This window comes from Leptonotus elevatus, chromosome 11, assembly GCF_054856555.1.
Source record: "Leptonotus elevatus isolate MCC_2025b chromosome 11, RoL_Lele_1.0, whole genome shotgun sequence".
NCBI classification, from domain to species: Eukaryota; Metazoa; Chordata; class Actinopteri; order Syngnathiformes; family Syngnathidae; genus Leptonotus; species Leptonotus elevatus.
This window is the reverse complement of record NC_141249.1, coordinates 23,584,400-23,608,888: the sequence shown is the minus strand read 5'-3', so window position 1 is coordinate 23,608,888 and position 24,489 is coordinate 23,584,400. Positions and strand designations below refer to the sequence as shown.

The window sequence follows — 24,489 nt, the reverse complement described above, 5'->3', positions numbered from 1 at the left end:
AAAAAAGTGCTGGAAATCAAATACAAGATGTTCCGTTTCTGGAGAAAATGCATGTGAACGCTAATGTTTGAATTTGTCGTCATATTACTGACGCTTGTTAAATACAATTTGATGCATTTATTTACAGATTTAAAAAAAACACACGTGCATGTGACGGTTGTGTTCATTTATGTGCCAGCCGCACGTTTTTGCATGTATGAGAGTCCAGAAATTGACAAACGAAGTTGCACATTGCACACTTTTTGTCTTCGACGGCTTGACGTCGATTTCGTGCGCGTGATGATCACTTCTCAAATCCATCTTTTTTTTTTTTTTCCTTCATTTGCTGTGAACAGAAGGTTGCGCCCTCCAGTTGCATTTCTGGCGCCAAAACGGGGGTTGACCTTCCACACAAGCAACAAATGATTGCTGGAAGAACCGCCTCAAACTTTCCGCTGAATTCTGGAGGCGTCATCGCGGACGATTCCGTGAAAATCAAGTCGCGATCGGTCAACAATCGCGATCAGAGAAATCAGTCACTTTCCGATTTTCTGTCCCATAATGAAATGTTTGAGGAATTCGTGATTACAAAAAGACAATCAAGTACTCGGCACGCGATCCGGCGGACTGCTGAGTTGTCCTAGCGGTTGCCTCCGTATTTGGCAGTCCAGTCAATGCGGCCGTGAACTGGCGGCATGTTTGCGTTCCTGGCGAAGGTGTTGATTCCGGAGAAGCTGCCACTTGGGCAAGTGATTTGAGGAGCTCTGAAGTCATCGTGCTCCGTGATTTGGTTATCTGGGGATCAGCGCGGTTACTTTCGCGGTCAGAAGTTCCACATCGATCGTTTTTTCAATTCTGGTTTATATTTACCTTTATTGGAGAAGATTGTATTCTTGGCCAGTTTGATTTTGGAGTCAATTCTGAGATCAGCAGGCGTCGACAGATCGACTAAAGGTTTGGAAAAAATGGACACTTTTTTTGGGTGACCATTCAATCTGAAACAAATAACAAACAAAAAAAAACTGCCGCGTGCTGACGGGACTTGCCAGCAGACGCGCCTCCGATCTGCGCCAGCGGACTCATCTGTTTACCGTCTTTGGTTTCGGACTTCTCAAGAGGTGAAAGATTTGCCTTCGATACGAAGGAGTCTGTTGAAGATACGAAACGCAAACATCATTTGACGAAAGGCTAAAAAAAAAAATAATAATTTGTTGTTGACCTGACCTTTAATAAGCGGGAGCTCAACTTCCTGCCTTTCGGCGAAGCCCAAAATGTCCCACAAGCTTTTGCCGACTCCCTCGTTTCCTGTTGAAGATCTTCTTTTTGGGTCGATGCCTGAAAAGCACAAAAAGGTTCGAGGGAAGTCACTTTTGCTGTGCCGCTGGCCAAAATACTAATCAAAAAGTTGTTGTTTTTTTTCTTCAATGAATCAAAGAACCATTTGGGAATCCGGAATCGAAAAACCCTGAAATAATTTGTCTTAAGTGAACACCAACATAAGATTCAAAACAACAACAACAAAATCAACGCTTATTAATTGCTGTATTTGCAGATTCAAGATTCCGGTCCAGCTCCAGAATCCAGAATCCAAAATCCAGGCCAAAAATCTAAAAACCCTGAAACGATTTGGCTTAAGTGGTTAGTTGTTCCAAACAGAAGATAATCTATATAAATATATAATGAAATATGTGCTTATGCTAAATCTATCAATAATAATCAAATCTATTTGAATTATTATTTGTCATTTTGTTTTCTTTTAAGCAGCACTTTAATATTGAAAATACTTTTATTGTGTGTGTGGCAAATGCACGTTTCAATGTTGCTTAGTTGCAGATTGTTGCCGTTTGCAGGCTCACTCGCTCGCTCGCTATCCTCCATGATTGGCCGCGGTTGACGCTCGTTCTAAGGTCACAATACCGCCATTCACCACTTTAGATACTTTTAATTGGTCGATAAAAAAAACAAGACATATGCACTTGTTTGGTCCACTTGTAATTTGTGTCATACATCTGCTGAATCGGGACTGCCCCCCCCCAAACCCCCCCCCCCCCCCCAAACCCCCCCCCCAAACCCCCCCCCCCCCCCCCCCCCCCCCCCGTGACTTAACAGCGCATCCTGACCTGGCAGGTATCTGGACTGCCGCAGGTAGTGCTGCTTGGGAGACAAGATTGCCGAGTCACCGTTGTCCCGCCCATTGCCGCTTCTTGGTTTTACTGGCACGGGAGTCTTTGGCGCTGGAAAACTTTGGTCGATTTGATTTGATTTTTTTTTTTTTTTTTTTTTTTTTAATGAACTGAAAGAATTCATCGAATACTTGCGGATGAGCACTTACCAAGCGTCGGACTCCTCGCGGGCTTCTTGGTCCCTCGAAGGGTTGATGGTTGGCTTCTTGGAGATGGAAACGCCGACATCGGCGTCGTCGGCCGTTTCCCAGCTGGACGTGATGGACGTCTGACCCCATCGTCTTCGTCCCGCCCTCGCTCTGCTCACGCTGTTCCCTGGCCCTGCTTTTGTCAGCTTTGATTTAAAAAAAAAAAAAAAAGGGAGACGGTCATGTTTTGATTTGGAGCTATGTGAGGTGAAGAGGAGTGACCTATGACCTACGACCTACAGCCAATGGCTGCCTGCTGGTCACCAGGCTGAGAGCTTCCTGCTGTTCTTCTGATGAAAGCAAGCTGGGACAAGCTTGCGGCGGCGGCGGCGGCTGCGGTTGCGGCGGCGGCGCGTCCGCGTGCTGCTGGGCCGCTTGGACGGGATGAAGCGGCTGCCGGAGAGCGTGGCTGCTGCTCTGGGCCTCTGCCGGCGCCTTTTTGGCCTCCTGAGGCAATTTGCTCGTCTTGCAAGGCACTTTTTTTTCTTCCGCGACTCCTTTGCTGTTCTTCGACTGCAACTTGTGCTGCTGGCAGTACTTCAGAGGGACGCCAAGCGACTGGCCCACGTAAAAGTAGGGATAGCGCAGCGCCTGGAAAGAACATCAAAATGTCGGGGAGAAGATATTGGTTGCCCTCAAATGGAGTTGCGGGGCACGATGCCGGATCAGCCACAGACGCGCGCGGGCTGCCCAGATTGCGTCGGGGTTCGCCTAATGATGACGTCACGCGACAGGATTGGACGGAGAATGTCCGTTTAAAATAAAGTTAGATGGGGAAAAAAATCTGGTTGGGAAAAAAATATGTCATTTAAATAAAATGTATGGACTGAAATTGTCAAAACGTAAATAAACCGAAGGATATAAAAGCAGGATACTTGAAGAAACAAAAAAATTGATTGATGGCGTCAGTTCAGCTGCGCTCACGAAAGGCGCCGTTCAGACGTGTTCACAAATCACAATACATCACAAAAATGGTCTTCGTGATAATAGGAACACGTGAGATATCGAAACTGACAACATTTGCCACATCTCAGGCAATTATTTTGTGTATTTATCATTTATTCAATATATCTTTGTTTTTTATGTTTTTACAATTTCAGTGCGTACATTTTGTTTTCTTTCCAATCTTTGACGTCAACGGGATCATTTCCGGCTAATCCCGTAGCGTGACGTGTTGGTTGAGGCGACGCCGTTACCATCCGGCAGCCCGACAGAAAACGGCGCTGCTGGATAGCAAATATAAATAAATAAAACACAACCGGCCGGTCTTGAATCTGCAATTAATCAGCAGGATGGCCGGAGGAGGAGAAAGAAAATAATTCAAATAATTGCAATTTTAAAACATGAAAATTGAGCCTCCAACAGTTGCATAAAACGTTTGTCTTGACGATTTATGCAAACAGACTTTTTTTTTTCCTTCTAAAACCTGTGATAACCTCAAGAAAAATATTCCCATCTTGCAAGTTTTTTTTTTTTTTCCTCAAATCATCCTTTTTGGTGTACCTGAGCAGCATTTGGCCTTTTCTTGGGATCCCACTGCAGCATGTCCTTCATGAGCGCGACGGCTTCGTCGCTGGCGTTGGGAACGAGAGAGCCGAGGCAGGTCGGGACACATTTCGGGAAGCGGAAGTTCATGGAGCAGGCTAAAATGTGGCCCTCGGGCCAGTCCGCCTGATGTGCGGGCGGACACATGACAACAAAAAAACGGCAGCAGTCAAATATGAAATCAACGTTGAGCAGCCGCACTTCGGAATTTCATTTGGCGACTCGGGAGACGCGGAGGCAAAAACGGCGCTCGCTCACCTTCTTCAAAGTTCCCAGCACTTGGCAGATCTTGAAGATCTCGTCCACCTCGCTGTTGCCGGGGAAAAGCGGGCGCAGCGTGTACAGCTCCGCCATGACGCAGCCCACCGCCCAGATGTCGATGGGGGAGCTGTACGAGGTGAACTTGAGCAGAATTTCCGGCGCTCGGTACCTGCTCGACACACAATCCGCTCGCGACATCTTGTCTCTCAATTTGACGATTTGTCCTTTTTCGGTCTCACCATCTGGTCGACACGTAATCGGTGTACGGCGGCTGCGAGCGGATTTCTCTGGCCAGGCCAAAATCGGCAATCTTGACCAGTTCTGGACCGACGCAAAGCAAGTTCTCTGGTTTCATGTCACGGTGGAAATAGCCTGCAAGCAAATGTTGCGTTGAAGTCGCTGACAGACATTTGGACGTTTTCAAGAGCCGCAGGAAAGGAAATTGTCTTCAAGGATTCGATACCAGGACAAAATTCTCGCTTTTTTCCCTTTCTTTTATCATCAGCAGTAGAACAAAATAGGTTACACAAAAGGCGGCCGTTTCTCCCAGTGCTGATCTCATTTGGAAAATGGCGCCATCTACTGGTGGCCGTGTGTCAGTAAAGTTGTTTCCAAGTTCGAAATTGACGGTGGAGCGGCAGCATCAGATGCTTTCCCAGCCATCCCCGTTGAAAAAAACACAAGTGACAAATATATTTGTCCATGGCAGTGAATGAGATACATATACATGTATATTAGGGTTAGAATAGTTTTGGCTGAGCTGGCGTCAGTCCTGACTGTTTTTGAGCAATAGATGTGATGAAATATTTTGCTTTTCACTTTCTACCCTAAACTTGTCAACTACCCCAAAGTTGATCTGCACAAATAAATGCCAAAGAAAGTAGAGAATAATTTCTTACCGTGTTTATGCATGAACGCTAAGCCAGACAACACTTGAAACATCATGTTCCTGATCTCGTTTTCCGAGAACATTGCATAGTTTCTGGCGGCATCAAAGATGAAAAATCATTTTTCAAACATTTAATTGAAATGCAAACAAATGATGCCAAGTCACGTTTTACCTCTCATTCATGAGCTGGTAGAGGTTTTCTTTCATATACTCAAAGACAAAAAAGAGGTGATCGTTTTCCCTTATGACCTCTTTCAGTTTGACCACATTGGGATGGTTTAGTTTCTTCAACGACTGTAACGGGGGAAATAAAAGACATCATTAACAAATCCTCTTGATACATTGATAGTCAACACAATGAGTACTGGGTAATGAAAATCAATGTCAGAAACAATTCTTGATCAGATTCTCACCTTCAACTCCCTCAGATTCATACACTCTTCCCAAGAATAAAACTTCCTCTTCATCCTGAAAAAAATGACAACATTTTCAGGATTCTTGGTTTACAATGTACTTTGTAATTGGCAAATGGATTACAGTTCAAATGTTCTAACGGCTTTCTTTCCCAGGCTTTTGCTTGTAGTCATATCTTACAACTTAATGATGAACTTGCTGTTTATTTTTGATGTTACAATGAATCAAACTGACAGAAGCTTGGTTGAAAACAGAGGGCAGCCATCTTACGTTGCCAGAGTTTGTAACGCGCGGTGGCTGATCAGACATGGACGACGCAGCTGGATAGAAAAAAAATGGAGGGTAACAAAGAAACTGGAAGTCCACAGTCTTACTGTATTAAAAGGAAACAAAAAACAGTGAGCTTCTCGGCGCTACCACGCGCCACGATACGCGTACACGTCCACGGCGTCGAATACGTTGAAGGCCAAAACGAAAACGCGCTGCATAGGCACAACAAAAACATGGAGGCGCCACCTTGTGGCGCGGTGCCACATTGCGGATTAATTTGTTACATGTTCTTTTGAGAGGCGCTTTTGACTCCATCCAAGCGTGTAAACACACACTGATAACAATGTTTTCAGCAAAAAAAAAAAAAAAACAGAAGTTGCCAGTAACTGCGGCAACATAAGATTGCAAGTCCATTCTTGAGTAAACACCGTAAATCCGTGCCCTCGTCCGTTCCATCTACTTTTTGGGCCAGTACGCCACAATTGTGTTAACATCACCAATCATTTTGATTCGATGGCAGGCAGCTGCTAGAATCCGTGTATCCAGCAAGACTCACTACAGCTCTGCTTACCTTGCGCGCAGCCTTCACTGGCAAATTGTTTCACGGGAGTGAATAAAAAAAGTAAATGTTCCATAATGCGTCCATTTCAAAGTGATCCTTACGTCACTTGATTTCTTCCTACATTGACCTAAAAAGCGGCAAAGCTGCACTCACCTTTTTATGGCAACCAGCTCGCCAGTCTCGTTGCTCTTGCCCAGGAGCACACTTCCATACGTGCCGTCCCCCAATTGTTTGAGTATCGTGTAGCGGTTCATTTTTCCCAGGGCTGGCTCCCCTCCTCGCCGAGGAGACTGCAGACTAAACAACACGGGTTTTATTTTTATTCATTTTGTCAGACTGCCAATCATCACCATCTCCTCTCTTTTTGAAATACCGAAACGGAAGTGGTGGTTTTGTCCTTTACCCGTCCTTGTGGCAAGGGAATTGGACCGTCAGCCAGCGCCTATTTGGGATGCTGTTGGTCGTTCGATGGATGCTTCGCTCAGCTGAACGGACGGGGATCAACCTTTTGACAGCAAACACACAGCAACCCCCCCAGTGAGGGGAAGGGGATTAAGTTGACACGTGGTTCCCTAATGCGTGCCAGGAAACAACCTCAGAGGGGAAGCGAGATGTCGCAGGTTCTATCGAGGGCATTTGAAATGCTCTTAGAATGCACACAGTACCGCAAAAGACGGCCAATGATTTAAATAAATCACACATTAACTATAGTTATTTACATTACGTTGTCAATAACATAAAAGTTAAACTTGCAATTACAATTTATACAGTATTTGTTTGTGGCATTTGAGGACACAATGGGCTCTGTGATAACCAAGTCAATTATGAATATAGTTTTACTTTCAACTGCTCAAAATCAGACCTATCTACACATATTTGTTCTTTTTTTTTTGGATGCCTTCTATGGAGAATAAAAGCAGTGCTTTGTCCGATATACATATAAACAATCCAAATTGGAATATTTCATAGGACATAGAGCCTTGAAAAAGTCAATACATCATAAGAGCAGAATTTGTTATGCGTGCCAACCCAATGGTTTACAGTATATAAAAAAAAATATGATTTATAATGGGACAAAAATGGGCATTTTATAAAGAAACATGGTTTGCAATAATTTAGAAATTACCGCATGATGCCATTTTGAACCTCCACATGTTATGACAACCTGCTATTTTTTGCTTTGAGTGTTTTTTTGGTAAATATTATTTTCTTTGATATAACACACCCAATCACATAAATATATATATATATATATATATATATATATATATATATATATATATATATATATATATATATATATATATATATATATATATATATATATATATATATATATATATATATATATAAAAGAAAATGGGACAAATACCACCCAGGGCTTCAACAAAAATAATACCAGTATGTTTTACTGTACCTGTACTTATGTTGTCCAGTAGATGGCGATGGAGCACCTGAAAACTGCCAAAACCAAACGCTGCAGATGCGAAACGCATAGAGATCGGCACGTCTTTCATCGATTGCTTTGGGCTGCTCCTTTCGTCCTAACCCGGAAGCTGCTTCGCTTCTGCTTGTCAATAAACAACCACGCGCACACAAACGAGCGAAGCACAAAACGGAGAGATGCAGGATCCAATTTCCGTTCACAACTTTTCGGAGCGACTGATGGAGCAGACGGTTCACTTTCACGTCATGAAACTTAGCGGCGGTTTTTTCCTCTGGGTCGGTTCGAGTCCGCTTCTGACCAACTTGGCGGTTTCAATGAGCAGCAGATACGTGAGTCCAAAAGCGGATGTTCTCGTCGACAAGTACAAACGACTTGGCATCACTTGCAAACGTCTTAAGAAGGGCTCGTCACGACAAATGACTTTCCCCTTGCAAGTGATCACGATGCTGTTAATGATGACGTCATCTGATGCGGCCTTCGTGCCTTGTGAAGACATGTCCCTTTTTTTTGTGACCGCACAAACAAACTGTCCACCTTTGGATTCTTCAAGCCGTTGCATATTCAGATGGAATGAATGAATACATAAATCAAGACCTAAACTCAAGTAGATGTTAATCCGGGAGGCGTAAAAGAAATGGGCACATTTGAAGTGAAAACATTTTGATATGTAAAAAAAAAAAATGTTTCAGTGCAACTGAACCCTGTGCGTCTTTTTTTCTTTGATTCCAGGACTCAATGCCATTATCCACGTTAGTGATGGGGGACCCTTCAGATACTGCTCCAAACTCTTTGGCGCAGAGATTAGGTAATGCTGGATTCTTCTTTTGTTTCACACAATGGGAAAATTATACTGTGGGATTTCACATCTGACCACAATCTTCCAATTTCAAAACCAAACTTTCCTGTCACATAAAATGAAATGTCCGTCACTGGTTGGCTTCTGTGGGCATATCAAAAATGCACATGAAAAGGACTGAAAGAAGCAAAAGAAAAAAATATCTTAAAACTCTATTGGAGTTTATAGATCAGTGGTTCTTAATTAAAAATCAAAGAGGTCTGCTTAACAAAAAAAATCAACAAGAACCTGAAATTTAAGATGCGCAGGAAGTAAATATTCATCCCATTTTCACTATATTACTGATTAATAGGCTGAAGTGGGAAGCTAAAGTATGACAGCAGCAAAAGTGATTTAAGAATAGTAATTATAAGAAAAACAAATCTGCAAACTTATTGGTTGAGTATTAGTATATGAACATTTTAGGAGGAAAATGGCACCAATTGGAGCCCTGCCTAAATATTTAGTCATCGCTGAATGATGTAGAATTGGATTCAACATTATCATGACTTAATTGTTCCAAAAATGCTTGTTTTTCCAAACTAAAATGACATGACGGTATGTTGCATGATTTTTGTCGAGGGCTCGATCCAGAGATTCCAGACCAGAATCCTTCTGTTGACGACCTCTTTTTTTTTAGTTCAAGTCACATATGACGATGGACCAAAATGAGTTTTTTTCGTTTCCGCTTTGATGTCGGCACACACGGTGGTGAATATTTCAACATCTATTTACGAATTGCATGCTTCGATCTCGTTTTTGCAGCAAAGAAGACGAAGAAGCAAGTGTTTGTTAGTTACAGCCTTCCGACGACGAACTCCAGCCTCGCTCTGCTGGTGGAAAACAGAATCAAAAAGGAGGTCGAGCTTCACCCGGGGAAGTTTTGATTTTTCACAGAGCGTTCTTTCAACGACATCCAGCGCACAATAACATCCAGTGTTCTTTTATTGACACAATAAGTTAAGCGATTTTATTATCAAAACATGTAAGCCTTATGGCTTTTTTGTACAAATACATCATTAAAAAATAAGACTTAGAAAACCGTTTTAGTGGCTGAGTTGTTGTTTTTTTTCCCTTCAGTTTAACTGTTGCAAACAAAGAAAATACAAGACGTGCTAAAGAAGTACAAGGAAGATGTTGGATCCTACAATTCTGCCTGGAGTCGTGGGATAAAAACGTTTTAACGTTACAATGTGATGTGCTTCTATTCTATCGTAACTGTCATGTCAATCGTCATTATTGAACGGTACATGAACACAGTTTGAACGTCGTACTAAGTATTCCTAACGACAAGCCAATCTGCTTTATTCTAATCATAACTAGTTGTGCTTTTTTTTGGCTAGTTTATCATAGGAGCAGGATGACATCACAGGAGAACACAGGTGCGACTGCGTGGAGCGGGAAAATCGAGCAACAAAAAACTGGGCGGCATGACCACAATGTCCAAAGCAAATCAAGCCATTGCAAATGTTGAGAGTCGTCATAAGACTCGTCGAAGAGTCCGTTCAACTCTCATGTCGCTTGAGCATTACCTGCAGCCTCTAATATAGCTACACATGCAGTGCGCCAACAAGGTCTCCGGTTGCGCGTCATGCAAACCATCATACACCTTCACCAACCGCCGTAATGCTTGCTTTCGAAGAGAATCGGCATCTGCGCTGACTTCCGCTCGGAGGATAAAGTGCCGCCGCGGACCGGCGATAAGAAAAAGAACAACTTTTGTGCCGGTTGGGTTCATGCGAAACCGCGATAGTGGTTGAGACAATCCGCGCGTCTGAAATGACTTTCAGACGCTTGATTGTGTCTCTTGACATGTAGTGCAAAAAAAGAACAATTAGAAGACGGCGACTCGTCCCGATAGCTGCTCCGTTTGCCTTCATCGGCTCCTTGGACCCGGCAAAGACTCGGGATCGAGTCGACAGCGGCGCACCGCGCGACACTTTTGACAAACAAGATCAAATGTTTTGGCAATTTTTCAATTACCGTAAAATCCCGTGATTAACACGAACCCGTGTTTAATACACCCCACAAAATCATCCTTAAAAATATTTTTTTTTCCCCCCCGCTGTCCCTGATTTGCTGCGTAGGGCCCCATTGTCCGCATTGTCCGCGTGTATGGAGGACCAAAACTGCCAAAAGGAAAAACAAATACATGAATGGATAAAAGTGAAAATAAAAAGGGATCAAATACAAAAATATATATATAAATGCAAATAAAAACAACGATATATATATATTATTATTTTATACATAAAGTCAAAAATAAATACAAATGAATCAGATTCAAAAAATAAATGTATAGAATTCATTATCAATAAAAACGCTTGCATTTATTTCGTGCTGCAAACGCTCTGTCAGGTGAAATATTATTCAAACGAGGGGGCGGTCCTAAGCGCGTCTTGGGTTCGACGAGGCCTTTGCGAATTGCCTTTCAATGGTCGAGTGAGCGAGTCGGCGCACAAGTAATTATTTTTATATATTTATTTTTCTATTTCTTTTTTGAATTTCATTTTTTTGTGTACTTTTATTTATTTAAGGATATATATATATTTTTGTTTATTTATTTCATTTATTTTTAGTATTTATTTTTTTAAAGATATTTTTTGTATCCGTTTTTATTTTCACTTTTATTCATTTTTAATTTTGGCAGTTTTGTGTTCCTTGGGGGGGCCCCAATTTGTCGCCGTTCTCCCCCATCGACAAAAGAGTTTCAGTGCATGAAAAATGTCCGTGAGCTTCGTACGTAATGCGGCACTGTAACACGTACTTGACGCGTTCTCCAAATATTTCATTCGCACCCCCAACCCGTCGACAAATTGAATGTTATTCACGGGATTTTACAGTAATAATTTGACGACAAATGACAAATTTATCTTCATCAACATCCCACCCTCACTTTGTATACGAGATCATCTGGTTCATAACCAGAGGTGGCAAATTCAGGTCCAGTTCCGGTCCTGCCACAGTTTGACTTTCTGGACTTGGATTTGCCAACTGTGTTCATAACCAATAATTGCCTTCAAAGTGGTTCAAATTGCGGCGAATTGGCGAGCAACTCGCCGCAGTTGTGCTCAAACCCCATTGGCCACCACGGCGTGGTTGCCAATCACCTCGCCGCCAGTCGCCAAGGAGTACGAGGCGGGCACGGCCGCCAGGGCGGTGGCGGCCGCCACGGTGGCGCCGCCGGTGGCCGACAGGTGGAGCGGCGTGTCGTGCACGCGCGAGTAGTCCCTGTCGCTCTTGGCCAGGAGAAGGTGCTGCTCGCCCGGATGGAGCAAGGTCCGGCGGGTGAAGGTCTCGCCGTCGGCCAGGGTCTCGGGCAGCGGCTGCCCCCGCGGCTCGGGCAGCAGCAGCAGGCAGATGATGCACAGCAGCGTGCAGCAGGCGAAGATCACGTGATGCAGGAAGTAGCCCTTCTGGTTGTGGAGCTCCATGATGGGCGCCGTCAGCATGCCGAAGCCGGCGCTGGCCAGCACCAGACCCAGACCGCCGCCCCTGCGCCCATGGCAAGACCATTTTTTTTTTTTTTTAAACACGTCCATCCTGAGCGCAAGTTACTCATCAAACTCACGTAACAGCATTATTATGTCTTGTTTATTTACTTTATCAACCCTATAAAGCCTGAACCATGAAATGTATGAGAGAAAATTGTGATTATTTTTAAATAGAATATGAATTGGTCCTGTGGGGTGTGTGTGTGTGTGGGGGGGGGGGGGGGGGGGGTAAACTTCCACAAAAGACTTTTGATTTGTGTCATATTTGTTACTTCCAATCACAATGCTTTAAATTCGTACATTTATAACTCTCCAAAATAGAATATTAAAAAGACATATCAAACATATTAGTGTTTCCAAAAATCAGATTTGCCACAATTAATAAGTATAAGTGTCTCTTCTTTCTCTCTTTTTGTCACTACGTAAGCAGGGCGTGACGGTTTCCAACGTGTACCAACCGTCGTCGAGCAACGACAACAAATGCACAAATGCACAAATTGTTCCTCTGGCTCGAAGACGGGCTCTCTTGCAAGGTCGCTGGAAAAGCCATCAGCTGGGTGATACTGCCCTCTAATGGATTTTCCGTGCAATGCATGTGTCAGAACATATACGTCAGGGTTTAAACGGGAACAAAAATATGATACTCATGAAATAAAGGGCTAAAAAATGTGTTGTATTTAATATGATACGTTTGGCGTTATAATTCCCACCAGATGTGTGATTGCATGAATAATGTGTCCATTCCTCTGTCTTTGAGTGTCTAGAAAATTGCTATATAAATCTGATGCATTATTATTATTATTAAATGTCGTTGTTATATTTATAAACAATGTACATTATAAATGTTGAGCTATAATATTATTAATTATATTAATGTCAGGTTTAAAAAAAAAAGGGGACTAATTTTATGTTGTATTATGATAGAATGACTGTCTATTTTTTTTAAATAAACAAAACAAGTAGTCCATTTTTGTTAAGTGAAATCCAGAGTGCTTTTTTTTTTTATAATAATAAAATAATTTGGTGAAAAAGTGACAGCAGGCTCCCACAGAATCAGATGTGGATATCGATTGAGACTCACCTGATGACGGTTGGCGTGATTTCAGCACAAAAGAAAATGCTGAGGGTGCTGACAGCGTGAGAAGAGAACATGCCAATGATGGAGAAGGCCACGGAGAATTTCCTCTTCAGGCTGTCACGCAGGACTGCACGGAAAAAATAATAATGATAAAGAGAGAAGGGAAATCATGGAAGAAAAATGCGATCCAAGCAGACCGTGAGGGGGCGTACCTGTGTCATACCGAAGACTGTATTTTCCAATCACTGGATCGCATTCGTGGTTGGCGTGTGGAGGGCAGACGGAAAAAAAGGTGAACATCAAAATCAAGAAGACTGAATTGGACTTTCATTGATTATTTATTTATTTATAACCTGTGGAAAGTAATTTAATGCAAAAGTCAACCTTAAACATTCCTTGAAAATAATATATTATATGTGACCTCACTCGTCTTAACATAACATTCTGATTAATATTAAATTTGTGGAATATGAGTTATGAAGCAAAATCCGGCCATTTTGTCACTTGCTGTCGAGTGAAGGTGACATCATTGTTGCTCAGGCAACGACCAATCACAGCTCACTTGTTTTCTGAAGCAGACCTGTGATTGGTTGCAGCAAAATGCAGCCATTTTGATCCATTTCAGGGGGCGGCCATTTTGTCACTTGCTGTCGACTGAAGATGACGTCACAGCTGCTCAGGGCTCGGGCAACGGCCAATCACAGCTCACTTGATTTCTGAAGCTGAGCTGTGATGGATGAAAACGGCTAGATTTTGCTGCTTAACTCATATTCCACTAACGCAATATTAACCAGAATACCATATTTAGACATAGAACATATTTTTGGGCTTGACTTCCCCTTTTAAGTTCAGTAAGTAATAATAACGAAACCCTTTTCACTGACAATTGAGCAGGCCCAGCTGCAGTAGTGACGCAAGAGCCGTGATGATCATGAAAGTCAGAAGCCCCCCGCGTCGACCCATCAGCCCGACCATGGGGCAGAGAGCCACGCAGGTCGCCACGGCGATGCCAGCCATGGTGTAGTAGTCTGTGTGGCACAAAGCGGTGGGCTGCGCCTCGGGGTCCATCATGCTGCGGGCGCAGCAGTGGTGGATCCCGTAGCCTGTCAAACTGCACAAAAGAAGCCATTTGGAGCAAGACCTGACTCGGGAGTTGACGCGGGTCAGACCGACTTGCGGGATCAATAACACTTGCTAGTGAATATGCAAACGTGTTTACCTTTGGTTAGGTAAGATCAACTCAGGCTTCAATAACACATTGGAAACTCAAATATCTTTTTGTTTTGTTTACTTTTGAAGCACAGTCGAGACCACAAATTCACTCTCACTAAGAATGATTTTGTTATCTAAACTCCACGAACAGAGCAGGTTAGACGCGAGGGCAAAAACCAAAACCAAAAGCAAAAGAGACTTACGAGTTGACACACAGCACCACAATGTTCTTCCACAGGTTCCTGGTGCTCATCATCTTCACGATGCAGGTGCGCTGGGGCTTCTTGTGCAGCTCCTGCTCCAACTCTGCTCGAAGACATGACACGCCTTCAGACACCTTCCACAGTCAACTTGGTTCTTAATCGGTTACAAAAATATTCGATGCAATGAAGACAGCGCAGGCCCCAGAATCGAACCCTGTGGAACACCATACGTTCCTTTATACATGTGCGTTCAAATGGCACATCCGACCACTTTCTTTCTTTGCTCGACGTGGTTAGTATGAAGGGATTAGAAAAATAATAATAATAAAAAATAAATAAAAGAGCAATGATGATGACATTACCGAATGAACAATACTGAGCTCTTTTTAGAAAAATAATAATAATAATAAAAAAATGGAAAAATAAAGAAGCCATGACGACAGCCGCAAGTCGACGACTGAGCGCATTCAATTCCCTGCAGCACAGGTAAGCAATGTAGCGTGATCACCCGCAGCCAATGATGACCAAGCGAATCAATTGAGTCGGGTGTATGTCTTGACCTCCGCCGAACCCCTGACACCGACTCACCGGACCCGGTTCGATCATATAAAGACTTGAAATAGAAATACAACTTGTTGATCAATGGGCTTCAATTGTATAAGACTTTTTTTCTACTTTTAGTGTACATTAAGTGCAGTGCTAAGTAAAAGCTAAGTAGACTTTCGATTAGGGATAGATCGATTATCGTTTTTTCGGTGCCGATATTTCGCATTTTGAGGAATATCGGCATCTGCCATTTTTACAAATCTAAAGGCCGAAAAAGATGTTATTCCTGTGAGCGGCGAATGTTTGCCAACTTAGTGAATTTTGCATTTTATTCGGGGTTCGTAAAACGTTGCAAAAGGTTGCAAAGATAGTCACAGACCATTTGTAGTTGTCACAAACTGGTATTCTTGTCACAAAGACAACACGTGACAAATGTTCACTGTTTGTGAACATCTTTTGAAACATTTGACGAACTCTGATGAGAACCCAAAATTTGCTCTGTTCGCAAGCGCAGAGATTTAGAGCAATTTAAAACTGGGTTCATTCCATGGAAATGTTTATGTATATATTTATTTAAAATTTCACTTAACTTTATAAGAGATGCTGCTTTTTGCTTTGGTTAAAATTAAAAACAAAAAGAAGTGAAAGTTTATAATTTTTCAGTTATGTTAAAATGTTGGAAAAAATTTTACCATAGAAAAGTATTTACTTTTTGGTTGAAAAGTTGTTTTAAGAAACGTGCAAAAAATTTTTAAATGTTGATGCTAATATTTTTTCTTTTACTGCAAAAGAATATCAGCTCCAAATATCGGCTATCGGCTTCCTTGCCTACCGATAATCGGTATCGGCCCTGCAAAAAAATATGGGCCTATCACTAACATTCGGTTTGAGCTCCTGATGTTGACGGTGGGGCCCGTCCGTCCGCAACATGTTTCACCTGAAAGAACTCTGCTGGGTTCACTTGTCACGTCAACTTGGTTCTTTCTTGCAATGCGCAGCATCATATCTTTTGAGCGTCTGTAGTGCTGCGTGGTCAACAGCCAGCGTAATGATTCGGGGAAAATCCTGCAGGCAGCAAGACGACACATAAAAATGAAGCGCAAAGAGCCGTCATGTCAAGGCTTTTGCCAAAGCGACAAGACTCACCAGACGTAGGGCAGCATCAAGACGAACGGGCTTATGATTACAATTTGCAGGAGCTGCCAGTCATCTCGGTCCGGCCAATTGCGGCACAGCGCGGCCACGCCGGGCATCAGCAGCTGCCCCGCCACCATCAGGAAACTGGCCACCATGGTCATGGAGAAACGCCAGGCGGGCAAGCAAAGCTCAACCCCTGAAATGAAAAAAAATGAATGAATAAAAATCCTGTGAAATGATCTGAAAATATCTCGAAGCTTTACGCGTTAGCTGCAATGGTCACCATCATAAAACTGTATTCTGGTGGACCCAGTCCTGAATGTCCTTTCTGAATAATTGGGCACTTTTGGTATTGATTCATCCATTGAGGTCACGCCTGCTTTTTAGCAAATCCCATTTTGCTAAAAAGGGTTGGCTCATCTGACTCAGCAGCCACTTCCTCACCTCCTGCATCCAAGACGACGGCGTTTATAAGGTGTGACCACGTGGCAAGCGCTTTATGAAAGTGACCTTCATATTTGTGAGAAGAGGAGGAGGGTGGGAGGGGCAAGAGCAGGGGCTTCATGTACGATAGTGTTCATTTCGTTAACGAAAACTAAATACAAATATTTCCGTCAATGTTAGAATAAATGTACATAGGTTATCCCTTATTTACTCTTGTCGTATTGCAAAACAGAAACGGTGCCCTTATCACGTTATAGCGGCTGAAACACTTTGCGGATGAGATGTTGAACGCCGAAGAAAGACACGTCTGCATTATTATCTGTTGGTGTTGGTTAGCCCGCTGCTATAGCATGCTGTCCCGTTTCGTCTCGAGAAAGAGCTAGATAAAAGTCCATCCATTCCATATCAACTTATTGGGATCACCAAAAACACAAAATACAACCACCAATCTCCAAACATGGCACAAGTTTCACGAGGTCTTTCGGAAAAATGGCTGAACAAACATCAAGTCTGAGCTGGACAAATGAAAAACAGTCCCCAACTCCCTGTGGTGGTTTCAACTGCTGCCAGCTCGATTGGGATACTGCACACACACACACACACACACACACGCACGCACACACACACACAAACGGCACACAGGATGGCACAGACCTTTTGTTCTAGCTGAGTAGCAGAATGGTCTTACTTGTGCTGATTATCTCAGTGCCCCCCCGCCCTCTCCCCTCATCCTGGTATCGCCTCACTCAACTGACCCCCCCCCCCCCCCCCCCTATCCCCCGCCTGGTCTCACCACTCAAGTGTTTCTCTCACCCGAGTCCCATCCCCCATGAACCATCTCTTTCCCCCAACACACACTCATTCACCAGGCGCTTCCTGAAATGAACAGTTGGTGAAAACAAAGACACAAGACTGTGTGTGTGTTGGGGGGGGGGGGGGGGGGACACAAGCGAACTTGATGACACACAAGAGCACAAGAGGCTAAAGCCAAACTGTGGCAGAGTATTTACTTTCTAGACCTGGATTTGCCACCCCTTCTTTTTTTTTCTTTTTTTCAATTGTTATCAACACAACTGTTTTACAGTCCCTGAGTTTAGTGGTTACAAAACAAAACAGCACATCCTCAAATTAAAATGAAAAAACAAAGATGAGGAGGAAGGCGCAGGATGCTAACAGCTCCCTCAGGATGGCCCTGCAAGCGCCTCAATTAGCAACTCATAAACACGTCCCAAACGGCTGCCACACCCAAATATGCGCAGCGTCAGCACGTTTGAGAGTTTATGGTGGACCAAATGATGAAAGCTTTCAAGTGGAGCTCAAGAAAATACAAACGCGTGTGCTAATAATAAAACCGTCGCGAGGGAGAGAGAAAGCGACGAATAAAATGAAAGAGGTTCTAAAAGGAAGAATTCAGTGAAACTGGAAAGGGGACAGAGATCAAATAGATTTAGAATTCGGATGTCGGTAGGAAGAATGTCAGAACAGGTTCTCTGTTTCCATGCATGCAATGAGAACCACACGACATACCTTGTTCTAATTAAGACCATATTGTGATGATGACATTAACCAGAAGGAGAGTGTACCGATATGAAAAGTCTGAAAACATATTGGAAATGTGAAGCGGACATTTTTCAGGTGATGTTGCTGCGCGCTATTTCTGTTTTTTTAATGAGGGATGGCAATTCGAGATGAGGCCGACCGCCTCACTTTGCATCCTGCCCAAGCGTTTGAACAGCAAATATGCAAATTCGGCCTTTTCGACTATTATGAATTTATAAAAACCCCGTTTAAACAAAAAGCCTTTGTCTTCTAATGTTCTAGATTGGCGGTACACATTTTGGCTTTGACAAAAAAGTAAACCTCCAGAAAACTAGATGAGAAACGAACAGAGGTGTCAATCCAGGTCCAGTAAGTAAAAACCCTGCTACAGTTTGGCTTTAGCCCTGATGCTAGCTAGCTAGCTCCCTAGCAGGTACACGAGCACCATGGGAGTTAGCTAAGGAGCTAGCTAGCTAGCACCTGAAAGTAAAAACCCTGCCACAGTTTGGCTTTAACCCCTGATGCTACCGAGCTAGCTCCCTAGCAGGTACACGAGCACCATGGGAGTTAGCTAAGGAGCTAGCTAGCTAGCACCTGAAAGTAAAAACCCTGCCACAGTTTGGCTTTAAACCCTGATGCTAGCTCGCTAGCTCCCTAGCAGGTACACGAGCACCATGGGAGTTAGCTAAGGAGCTAGCTAGCTAGCACCTGAAAGTAAAAACCCTGCCACAGTTTGGCTTTAACCCCTGATGCTACCGAGCTAGCTCCCTAGCAGGTACACGAGCACCATGGGAGTTAGCTAAGGAGCTAGCTAGCTAGCACCTGAAAGTAAAAACCCTGCCACAGTTTGGCTTTAAACCCTGATGCTAGCTCGCTAGCTCCCTAGCAGGTACACGAGCACCATGGGAGTTAGCTAAGGAGCTAGCTAGCTAGCACCTGAAAGTAAAAACCCTGCCACAGTTTGGCTTTAACCCCTGATGCTACCGAGCTAGCTCCCTAGCAGGTACACGAGCACCATGGGAGTTAGCTAAGGAGCTAGCTAGCTAGCACCTGAAAGTAAAAACCCTGCCACAGTTTGGCTTTAAACCCTGATGCTAGCTCGCTAGCTCCCTAGCAGGTACACGAGCACCATGGGAGTTAGCTAAGGAGCTAGCTAGCTAGCACCTGAAAGTAAAAACCCTGCCACAGTTTGGCTTTAACCCCTGATACTACCTAGCTAGCTAGCTCCCTAGCGGGTAAAGGAACACCATAGGAGCTAGCTAGCACCTGGGGCTAAAGCCAAACTGTGGCAGGGTTTTTACTCTCCAGACTGGACTTGGATTTGCCACCTTTGGGCACAGATCAGAGAAACTAAAATAAAAAAAGAATTGTAAGTATTTCATCGTTATTTTCTTGTTTCTTGTACTGTTAATGATCTCGGTGAGGCTTTACTTCTCTTGCCTCTGTTAAGTTATTAACATTGTTTTTCAGTTTTCATTTATATTTTAGCCGTTTTGGATTTATGTTAACTCAGTATGGCTCAATGAATAGAATTGTATTCTTATCGGTCTCACTTTCATGAGAGAAGAAGGGCAACAAGTTCTTCTACTGCTATCTTGAAGGGAGTTTAGTCTAGTACCGGTCTCTGTCGGAAGAGGGGAGGCACAGGCTGATTATTGTTTTTCTCTAATCTGATTTATAGCTATGGGAACAGAAGGGGGGATTTTCTTGTATTCACTGAGTTGTAAACAAATGTACTGTGGGCTGATGGGAGGAGACGTTTCGTATTCACCCACTTTTCAATAAATAATGATGTGCCGAAGAAGAGGACACACAATCTGACCAGAACACGGTTTGAGTGTCGTCAGTTTTTGTCATCAGAAGCTTCTGATAATTATAATACCTTTGCAAAGGGACTTCTTCACCAGAATCTCACCATTCAGTTAATTGAACACAAAAAGAGTAGAATACAAATATTGTCTACTCTAACACCTCCCCTCTCCTCTTTCCCAGCACAGAAGTCAAGTGGAGGGAAAAACACACGACTTGAATCCAAATGATTAACATCCATAATTGACTGTATGTATGATTTCTTGTTAAGTCACGTTACTGTTCTAAATATATACCAATGACCAAATCAAAACATTGCAATAACCTTAGCGTCTGTTTTTTTTTTTCCTGCTCTTCCTTCTCATAACCAGAAACATTCTGCAGTGACGACAGAGAGGAAATAGAAAACAGGCGCGAGGGAGCAGAGCCAAAAGCCGGCAGGTGTACGTCAGGCAGGCAGGCAGGCGTGTACTTACTGAGCACGTAGAGAGAGAGCGCGAGGCCCGCCAAGCAGAAACCCTCAAAGAAGCGCAAGGTGCTGAACATGGTGACATTTACAGAGAAGGCAACACTCAAACCAAACACCAGCATGAAGAGCACAGAGAGAATCAACACGGGGTGGCGACCGAACCTTGGAAGCAGAGAGAAGAAGAAACACAAAGAGCAGACAAAAGTGGTTAAAAACAAACCCAGAATAGAATCACGCTAATCTCGTCAACGAGGCAAATCGGCCCATTGTTTGGCCAAGACGACGCGGGCCTCTAGTTTGAGGGGGGGACGTTTTTTGCTCAGTCGGTCGTATTAGAATTACAGTCGAGCCATTTCTTGACATGGTTTCCATAGCTACTGATCCAAGACACAATGCATAGGCTTTATTGTCCCGACAAGGCAGTTCAGTTGGCTCTCGGGGTTGCACACAGGTCCCGATATCAAGAGTCTTGAAACACACTTTTTTTTGCTGTCAGAAAACATAACACGGAAATGAAATATGGCATCAAAACAAACTAAACAGAAAATTTGTGTCCTGATGAAACGCATAGCATGTATAAAAACTAGGGGGGTCAAAATGACTGCGTTCATTTTCAGATTAACAACACTCATTTTTTTTTTTAAATGTGCAATTAATGAGCGCCCCTCACTTGTAAAGCCTGTACTGGGGGAATTCCAGTCGCAACGCAGCAGACACGCCCACGTCAAAATTTAGCAGCAATAAATGTAAGAATAAAAGTGCATATATTTGCGGAGACTGGGGTCAAGTTGTGGTGAACAATTTCACAAGTTACTTCGTGAGAAAGCTCTTAATATGAAAAGAAAAATGCACTGAGCCGTCACTAAGGTCTTACAAATGCAATTATGCCATCTAGTGGCAGAAAAATGACTCACTTTTTCACAGTACAGTACACGTTTTTAATTTTAACTCAATTTTATGAATTTTTATAAAATTACTAACATTTTCCCCCACTTTTATGTTAATAAGAGTATGAAAACGTTATTGTACATTCCATTGGATATAAACTATTGAAGTCATGCGATTAATTATGAATCAAAACTTTCCTCGCCTGACACCCCTAATAAAAACATACATCGGCACAAATGCTGCCAAAGGGATAAAAACACAATAAAGCCATCGTCTTATTTCCATGGGCGTCCCTTAAGTGCATGTGCGTGCGTGTCCGTGTGACAGCGTGTCCGCGAACGTGCGCGCATAATATCCATAGAGGGAATGTGTGTCTGTGCCGCCACGGAGAAAAGTTATTACCTATAAGTTATTCAATTATTCAACGATATGTGCGATGTTTCTGGAATGCTCCATATGACTTACAGGGCTGCGCAATTTATTGAAATTCAATTACAATTTCAATGATGACATTTCCCAATGACAAAATCCAAAATAAATGTATTAATAATCATTTTGAGTTGTTTACATGTATACATTTGCACCTTTTTTGTTTTAAAATGACTAGTTTAAAATATCTTGCTTGGTCCAAAAGGAACTTACATACGGTAATAATAGTGTTTCAAAATGTTGTGTTTGTCTTAATATTTGTAAATGTTTAAACATTTTCTTGTTTCGTAACAAAAAATAATCGTTTGAATGATAACGATTTCAATCATTACCAAATGATAATTTTTTTCCATAATGGAGCAGCCCTAATTTATTAAAAACAAACAACAGGAATAGAGAGGAAAGAAACATACCAGTCGGCCATGATGCCCATCACGAGGTATCCAAATATGGAACCCACGAGCAGAGAAAATTTGGCAATATGGACCTTCCAGGCCGAGTCACACACCAAGTTCCACTGCGAACACAAACACAAGAAACATCTCAGAAGACATTTCTCAGCTTTTGAGTGCAACGAGCATCAACGTAACAACTGACAATCAACTCAAACGGTTTTTCACGTCAGATCCACTGAGACAGCGAAGTCGTCTCTCGTCTCTCGTGAAACGTTTTCGCTCACTGTTTTCATATTTGAGTGTGCAAACATCTGAGGAACACGTTTCAAATTTCCAAGTGGCGTCTTCACTGAGCATTTACAGCACGGACACAATGCGGCGATGTGCGCTTTCCGCTGTTTTCAATCCATGCGAGTCACTCAACACACAAAGCAGCTCCCGCCATGTGAAAGTCAGACAAGGACACGTGTGCGTGCCGAATTAGCGTTGGTCTTGAACAGACGTTTACATAGAAGCCAATATGTGGCAAAGCAGGAGGAAAAATAAGGTGAGAAACTAAAAGGCTGGAAAAACAATGTGGCTCGACATAATGGCAGAAAAAATCAATGAATTATTCAAATGATGTCAACTGCACTCTAGTTATTCAGTGACAGAATTAATTAGGATGCATCTAATGATGGAGCAGTTAATAGCATTTACTGCGTTATATTACACAATGACGTAAACATGATATAGCAACGTCCCCACGAGTCCCATTCGAGTAAATGGAGAGTTCGCTGGAGATATCTTGACTGAAAGCACTGTTCAAATGTTTATGCTTTCCAAAACATCATCATCAAGTAAATATTTAAAAGAATGAAAGATAGCAAAATGTTCTCGTGTAAACGGGAAAGAAAAATGTTGGAGGTGATGATAACACACATTTTGGTGTCAAGAAACTAAGAACACTTTCGGGTATTTTGATGCCGCTTCATCAAAAAATGACTTTATTTTTATTGAATTGAGTTTCTCAGATATTCCTTCTTCTTTTTTTAAGAGCTAATAATACGCAACTTACGACATTGGTATTCTCTTTAGCGACAACTTTGATGAGGCTTTAGATGTCTTTTCATTTCAAGCTCATTCGATCGATAACTCAAAAATGAAACCCAATTCAATGAAACGGATGCCATTTGTGACGTAGCAGGCGAAACGTCCGTCGCAAACACATCCGACACTCAAATTGAGGTCAGTAGGTGAGCCCTGTTTTTGTACCAGATGCTACTGTTGTGTTGACGATGAAGGCATGTAGCAAATGGTTGACAGACGCGAAGATGTTGTGTTGCCCCTTAAATGGTGTCGCGCGCTCTCGTTACCTTGGTAACCACATTCTGACTAAGCCCCGTATGGAGCTCCCACGTCCTCTCCTTGCACGCGCACAGCGCATCGCCACTGCCGGCGCCGTCTTCATCCCCCGTGCCGTTGACTTGGAATTGAAGCGCGGGCGCGTCGCCGGTACCGACGCCGGCTACCGGGTACGATTCCGCGGTCCATTTGCTGTCGTTGGCCAAAGGTTGCAAACACGTGCCGTTGGGTTGCGCCAGGAGAAAATAATCCGAGAACTGGCTGAAGCCTATGAACAATGCCGGTATCCAGGTCAGGACGACGAGCTGCTTCTGGTGCCTCCCGAACCCCCCGAGCGACGGCAGAACCGAGGCGTCGATGTGCGGCAGCAGCCTGGGTGCCGGCTGATCCAGCGGGGTGAAGCCGTTCTCGGGCGGGCGGTCCTGTGCCTGCGGACGACCGGCTGCCATCGCTGTCCGACCCCGCGGAGCAGCTGGACGCAACAGCCGGCCAAGCAAAGCCACCCCCTCCTGCGTTAAGCCTCGTCCCACACAAAGAGGGTCACGGAATCTTGATCGGAGCAAGGAGAGAGAGAGAGAGGGAGAGGGAGAGGGAGAGGGGGAGAGGGGGGAGAGAGAGAGAGAGAGAGAGGGACAGAGAGAGGGAGAGAGAGAGAGAGAGCGAGAGAGAGAGAGGGGGGGAGAGAGAGAGAGAGAGGGGGCGATAGAGAGAGAGAGGGGGGGGAGAGAGAGGGGGGGGAGAGAGAGAGAGAGAGAGCTAGAGAGAGAGAGAAAGGGAGGGGGAGAGAGAGAGAGAGAGAGAGAGAAAAAGGGAGGGGGGGGTTGTTGCAAAAAAAAAAAGGGAGGGGGGGTTGCAAAAAAAAAGAAGAAGCGGGTGTGTGGTTTATGAATCGAGTCCCATTCCAGTTGCCCTCATGTCGTCCGTGAGGG

The 24,489-nt window shown here is 43.5% G+C and overlaps 3 protein-coding genes across 7 annotated transcripts; 1 reads left to right on the top strand and 2 right to left on the bottom strand.

Annotated features, from left to right (window-relative positions):
* Positions 1 to 102: 102 nt before the first annotated feature.
* LOC147166579 (serine/threonine-protein kinase MAK-like) lies at positions 103 to 8,169 on the bottom strand. Of its 5 annotated transcripts, none has more exons than XM_086088534.1 (16): positions 7,709 to 8,169; positions 6,665 to 6,796; positions 6,445 to 6,588; positions 5,459 to 5,513; positions 5,218 to 5,339; positions 5,056 to 5,138; positions 4,396 to 4,528; positions 4,154 to 4,325; positions 3,854 to 4,021; positions 2,591 to 2,941; positions 2,312 to 2,496; positions 2,100 to 2,221; positions 1,204 to 1,314; positions 1,071 to 1,127; positions 850 to 927; positions 103 to 774 (listed from the first exon to the last, which is right to left on the bottom strand). In XM_086088534.1, the coding sequence occupies exons 3-16, from the start codon at positions 6,543 to 6,545 to the stop codon at positions 620 to 622; spliced, it is 1,893 nt and encodes a 630-aa protein (XP_085944660.1). In that variant the 5' UTR covers positions 6,546 to 6,588; positions 6,665 to 6,796; positions 7,709 to 8,169; the 3' UTR covers positions 103 to 619. The 5 variants fall into 5 exon arrangements, with proteins under 5 accessions (XP_085944660.1, XP_085944657.1, XP_085944659.1 ...); XM_086088531.1 differs by having other exon boundaries at positions 1,026 to 1,127; positions 7,709 to 8,168; XM_086088533.1 differs by having other exon boundaries at positions 1,026 to 1,127; positions 6,695 to 6,796; positions 7,709 to 8,168.
* On the top strand, positions 7,805 to 9,619 carry psmg4 (proteasome (prosome, macropain) assembly chaperone 4). Its single transcript, XM_086088543.1, has 3 exons — positions 7,805 to 8,067; positions 8,468 to 8,543; positions 9,339 to 9,619. The coding sequence occupies exons 1-3, from the start codon at positions 7,915 to 7,917 to the stop codon at positions 9,458 to 9,460; spliced, it is 351 nt and encodes a 116-aa protein (XP_085944669.1). The 5' UTR covers positions 7,805 to 7,914; the 3' UTR covers positions 9,461 to 9,619.
* Positions 9,501 to 24,241, bottom strand: slc22a23b (solute carrier family 22 member 23b). The gene is made up of 10 exons (XM_086088537.1): positions 23,572 to 24,241; positions 22,235 to 22,338; positions 20,512 to 20,666; positions 16,253 to 16,439; positions 16,044 to 16,171; positions 14,561 to 14,663; positions 14,030 to 14,256; positions 13,358 to 13,390; positions 13,149 to 13,272; positions 9,501 to 12,068 (listed from the first exon to the last, which is right to left on the bottom strand). The coding sequence occupies exons 1-10, from the start codon at positions 24,007 to 24,009 to the stop codon at positions 11,645 to 11,647; spliced, it is 1,923 nt and encodes a 640-aa protein (XP_085944663.1). The 5' UTR covers positions 24,010 to 24,241; the 3' UTR covers positions 9,501 to 11,644.
* Positions 24,242 to 24,489: the final 248 nt, after the last annotated feature.